The sequence below is a fragment of the Gossypium raimondii genome, chromosome 1, assembly GCF_025698545.1.
Source record: "Gossypium raimondii isolate GPD5lz chromosome 1, ASM2569854v1, whole genome shotgun sequence".
Taxonomy (NCBI): Eukaryota; Viridiplantae; Streptophyta; class Magnoliopsida; order Malvales; family Malvaceae; genus Gossypium; species Gossypium raimondii.
This window is the reverse complement of record NC_068565.1, coordinates 2,652,749-2,658,231: the sequence shown is the minus strand read 5'-3', so window position 1 is coordinate 2,658,231 and position 5,483 is coordinate 2,652,749. Positions and strand designations below refer to the sequence as shown.

Below are 5,483 nucleotides of genomic sequence, written 5' to 3'. Positions count from 1 at the left end.
GTGTCCCTAGGGGAGCGATTTTTCCACGTTAGCAAAGTGTGTATTCATTAGCGTGTTTTGTGCTGACATGGCAGAATCGTTCCCCTAGGGACGCGTTTTACTAAAATTTCACCCCAAAAATACTCCTACGTGGACGCGTTTTGCATGTTTCGACCATTTCCGGTAAATAATGAAAAAATTATCCCATTTTTGTAAATAAAGTTGAAAATGGGCCTTTATTGGTAAAATGATCCTTTAGAATGGAACAAATAAAATGACAAAAACACATCAAAACAAAATATAAAAATAAATTTCAATGCTCGAACTTTAATTGTAAACAATACAAAATAACTAATTACATTTTTATCGACCATCAAGGTTTGTAAGAGTTACATCATTAAGTGAACCTCTATCTTCAACATCATGGCTCATTTGTGGCGCTTGAGTGAAAGCAGGTTGCTTTGGAGTGTTAAGATCTGAAATCTCACTATTAAGCATTGAAATAACAGTAGATATAGTGGGCCTATCTTTAGTATATTCTTGAACGCAGAGCAATCCAACATGTATACATCTCCATATTTCTTTTTCATTATTTGAATATGATTTCGACTCTAAAATCACCTTGTCTACTAAGCCCCAAATATTGCCTTCCCTCCATAATTTCCATGCCTGAAAACAAAAAACAACTTTTGACTTAATTAATGCCAAAATAATTCAGCTTAGCTTGACTCAAAATTTTAATCTTAAAGTTTAAATGGAGTTTGATCAGCTCTATTCAAGATAAAGATTGATATGTTCTAACTCTCTTAGGCTTGTTTTACCTAAGTTTACAATGAGCTTCACTCTTTTGCTTAACTTTAAACTTGATTATTTGTAATCAAGTTCGAGTTTGAACTAAAAATTTTCAATATTGATTAAGATTGAAAAGCCTTGCAAGCTACTCGTTTCAAGTATTAGAGTTCTTGAAGTTAGCTTGCGAGCTACTCGATTCAAGCATTAAGATTCTCAAATTCAACTCAAATGATTGCTCGACTCAATAATTGCTGAGCCAAATTTAAGTTTTCTCAAATCGAACCCGAATAACTCGCAAATACAACATCTTACACCCTAATTCCATCCACCAATATCTCTAACTACCTTATGAACTTACATATCCCAAGAGGCTGAGGTCATCCTTATTGTTGTAAAAGCTTGTGTTTCTTCTTCCACTAACAATCTCTAGTAGTAGAACTCCATAGCTGAACACATCTGATTTCTCTGAAAATTGCCCTTGCATTGCATACTCAGGAGACATATAACCACTGTATTTTAACATAAAAAAATAACACCAATTACAACTCTAATTTAAACTTGTCCACGAGTCAACCCGAATTAAGAATAAATAATAAATTATTTAAAATTAAAAACAAAAACTTGAGTCCACAAATTGAACAAAATTAAACTTGATACGGGTATGGACATGTATTTTCTTTAAGCACCGAATCCAACCATAGACATATTTATATCATATTTTATCAAAAAATGAATAAAAATAAATTGTAGGGAGAAAGTTCCAACTTACTAAGTTCCAACAACCCTTTTAGTATTGGCTTGATTTTCATCACCTCCGAAGATCCTGGCCATCCCAAAATCTGAAATTTTTGGATTTAAATCTTGGTCAAGTAAAACATTACTTGCTTTTAGATCTCTATGTATAATCCTTAATCTTGAATCTCTATGAAGATAAAGCAATCCTCGACTGATCCCTTCAATAATATTGAAGCGTTTTCTCCAATCCAAGAGTCTTTGTTTAACAGGATCTATAACAAAATTTACCACCAAGATTAATAATTAATTCCTATAATTGAGGATCTAAACTAAAACCAACGTTCTTATTTCTATCATACTATATTCATTATGATTGTAGCATAATTGAAGTTATGTGAATCAATTGAAATAAATATTAAAATGAGAGAGAGTCAAAACTTACTGTTGCCACTACTTTTAAATCCTAGAGTATAGACCAACTCCTATTAAAAATATATAATCTTCCTTATAAAATAGATAATAAAAAAAGAAGAGAAATTCAAAGGAAAAGTGAAAATTCAGAAAAAAAATGTAGACAACACAAAATTGAGTATATATAGTAATTTTAGTTAATAACCTTGAATGTTCGTCTATTTTCTTTTGAAATTTCCTTTTTGAATAAATATAAAAATTAGAAAATTTATAATAAAAAAGAAAAATAAGTTAGAAAAATAGTTTATGGTGATGCAAACATTTTCTTTTACTTATATATATAACATATTATATATGTATACATATATACAATTCATATATTGTAAGACACTTCATTTTAACAATAAATATAATATATAATTAGATTTAAGTTGGATTGGGCCACTTAAAAGTCAAAATTATATCCCAAATTTAACTTACATGGATTGAATACATCTAGTCAAACTTATCAAATTAGGCAGATAAGGCAATCAGGATAATGAATTGAAATGCCTCTAAACCAAAGTTTTAAATTTAAATTTTGTTTAATCTTTTTAGAATTCGACTTGATTTGATTCTAAATTTGATAGGAGTTTAATATGATTATTAAACACTAAAAAAAATTAATAAGTTACTAACCAAAGAGAAAAGCATCCAAACTTTTATTGGGCATGAACTCATAGACGAGTATCTTCTCTTCTGCTTCAACACAACACCCAAATAATCTAACCAGGTTTCGATGTTGGAGCTTTGAAATAACCACCACTTCGTTCATAAATTCTTCCAATCCTTGCCCCGAAGCTTTTGACAATCTCTTCACTGCTATTTCTTTTCCATCATCTAATGTTCCCTGCGCTCAGAATTCTGATCACAATCCTTGATTGAAAAAAAGAAGTCATTTCATTGACTCTGAATTCACCGGAAATCGCCGTTATTTATTACCTTGTAAACCGGACCAAAACCACCCTGCCCTAGCTTTTTTTCGGGATGGAAGTTGTTGGTCGCGGTGGCAAGTTCTTCGAAATTGAATAGTGGCAGCTGCTGGAGTTTAACTCCAACTGGATTTTCTCCAATATTTTCACTAGAAAACTGGTGTTTGATTTGTTTTCGTTTTTTATTTCTTCCTGAGATAGGATCAAAGTAGTTAGTAACGTATTGACAGACATACTGTTGTTGTCTTGGCATTAATATGTAACTATGGACAAATAACACCATGTTTCAATATATCGTTTTAGATTTATCAATATTTTTCACATATATATTTTTAGTTTAATTTGTAATTTCTTAATAAATTATTTATACATATAAATATTTTTCATATGTATTACCTTTATATTTAGCTATTCTACACCATAAGAAGAGTGTAGAAATTGTAATAACGACTATGCCCGCAGTTACTGTTGTAATAATAATAACCCTAAACCCTTTATCTGCAAATAGAAAAACTTGGTTAATAACTTCAACCCAAAAAGGCAGATATTGACGCAATTTATCAAACACATGGTCGACACTAAGAAACTTCACCCAGTTCCGAAGATGGCAGACGAATGTAAAGATCGACTCCGCGAGTGGGGAATTTCTGGACATCAATCAAATCTCCACTCCAAAACATGCAACCAATGCCAGCATCATACGCATAAGCCACACACGAACAATTCTTCATGCATTGATCTTTGCATTCGCCGTTAATTATTGATGACCGGTCTGGAAAAGCCGGTGCTTTCATCGTCTTCAGCTTCAAAAACCCATCATCACTTTGGCCTGCTCCTCCACTGCCATTGTTGTTATCTCTTTGGCACTGCAAAGGGGTAGTCCTAAAACACCCACTACTCCAATTACCTCTACTCCATTCCTCTGCATTTCTAGGCTTAAATCCCTTTGAGCAACGGCAAATGGGTTGTTTCTTTGGATCGCAGATTCCGAATGCCCCACACTTCCCATAAAAATCACAATCAGTTTTAAGAATTAGGTAATTGTTTATCCAGTCCCCTTTCCCCGCATCCCATTTTCGTTGAACGAATCTTCCATCATAATCTAATTCATAGTATATCAACATAGACTTATTAGAATATTCGTAAGTTTCATAATAACTTTTTCCTTCATCATCTGCAACCACATAAAACCCATCAAGATAAACGTTATTCATTTCTATTAAACCAATATAGATATGGCCATTCCATGGGCCAGTCCGAAAATATATCTGGTTATTGTTCCGAAGGACACTCTCTGGGATGTTGAAAGGTTCAAGGCCTTCAGAAAAGTTGCCATCAGATGGATCATCAGGGCCTTTCCATGATCTCGTACGCACCTTACGACCCGTTTTTACATCAACGCCCATCTTCATAGTTTGAAGGAATGCATTAGAAGGGTGTTGAAAACTCTCCCATAAGCTGCTGCTTCCTCCATTGTCGCCATTATTGAGGACAAGATTTCCAGAGTCTAAAAGCTGTGCAGTTGTTGCATTAGGAACCAGATTCGTAACATTTGTTGACCAAAGAAGCTCAGCTTTTCCATTGGAAACAACAAGGTTGCCATCATCTGATATGGTGAGAACCCCAGAAGAGTCTTTGAGAGGCCTGTTTCTATTTGCCACCCATACAACAGTTTGTACGGGGATTTGGTTGTACAATATCCCTACATAACGATTGGTGGAATTAGCAAAGCTGAAGAATCCCAATCGGAAAACTCCACCCTGTGAGATTATAAATTCAGGGTCTTTGATGGATTCTGATGCTCTTATGGTGTCTGAAGCAGTGCCAAACTGCAGCTGCAAGTAAAAACAAGATATTAAAGCTGGTAAAAGGCAGCTACTAATAGTTTTACCCATGAAGTTCTTGAAGTGCAGACCCCGGAGGTGAGGCTATGATTTATAAATGATTTTTGAGGAATCAAATTCATGAATGATCTGTGAGTCAACTCGCATGTATATTTGTAAAATTATAATTATTGAGCAAAGACTTTTTTGTCTTTGCCAATGTTTTTCCGTTTTTGTACTATGATATGACAAGTTGGAACCATTGGCTATTCCAATCTTACAAGTAGACCTGTCCAGTTAGACCTGGCTAAAGTAAACAATCAATCTAAGTTTAAATAGTTCCCTAGTTTTTCTTTTTATAAGATCTGTATTTGTTTAATATCATGTTATATGTAAATTACATCAAAATCAACCATTAAATTAAAATTCAATTTGTTAAATAAATTTGTATAAATATATAAAATTAATACAACATTATAATGTATTAAACCTGTTATTTGAAATATTACAAATTTAACTTCAAAGCAAAATTTAAGTAGTCATGTAAATTAGTTTTATTTTGTTTTTACTGACCGACATAATTCAATGCATTGATGGAAATTGGTTAGAAATGGAAGAGCGTTTTCGATGTGTATATGAGTTAATATCTGTTCCATTTTTTTCATTTATTAATATCTAATATAATGATTATCGCTATTTAAAGTTATATCTATTAAATGTGAACATTTTAAAAGTGATTAAACATGTATTAGAAAACCCAAACGAGGGGAGG

The 5,483-nt window shown here is 32.8% G+C and overlaps 1 protein-coding gene across 1 annotated transcript; it reads right to left on the bottom strand.

Moving 5' to 3' along the window:
• Positions 1 to 269: 269 nt before the first annotated feature.
• On the bottom strand, positions 270 to 4,873 carry LOC128040573 (G-type lectin S-receptor-like serine/threonine-protein kinase At1g11330). Its single transcript, XM_052629598.1, has 7 exons — positions 3,481 to 4,873; positions 3,285 to 3,386; positions 2,899 to 3,080; positions 2,596 to 2,806; positions 1,541 to 1,778; positions 1,130 to 1,280; positions 270 to 648 (listed from the first exon to the last, which is right to left on the bottom strand). The coding sequence occupies exons 1-7, from the start codon at positions 4,781 to 4,783 to the stop codon at positions 343 to 345; spliced, it is 2,493 nt and encodes an 830-aa protein (XP_052485558.1). The 5' UTR covers positions 4,784 to 4,873; the 3' UTR covers positions 270 to 342.
• Positions 4,874 to 5,483: the final 610 nt, after the last annotated feature.

Excerpts from the sequence above, each read along its gene's own strand:
- LOC128040573 (XM_052629598.1), bottom strand. The coding sequence starts at position 4,783 with ATGGGTAAAACTATTAGTAGCTGCCTTTTACCAGCTTTAATATCTTGT. Across the intron at positions 1,779-2,595 it reads TTTGGATGCTTTTCTCTTTG|ATCCTGTTAAACAAAGACTC; the intron begins GTTAGTAACTTA and ends ATTTTGTTATAG. Across the intron at positions 1,281-1,540 it reads AAAAGGGTTGTTGGAACTTA|TGGTTATATGTCTCCTGAGT; the intron begins GTAAGTTGGAAC and ends GTTAAAATACAG.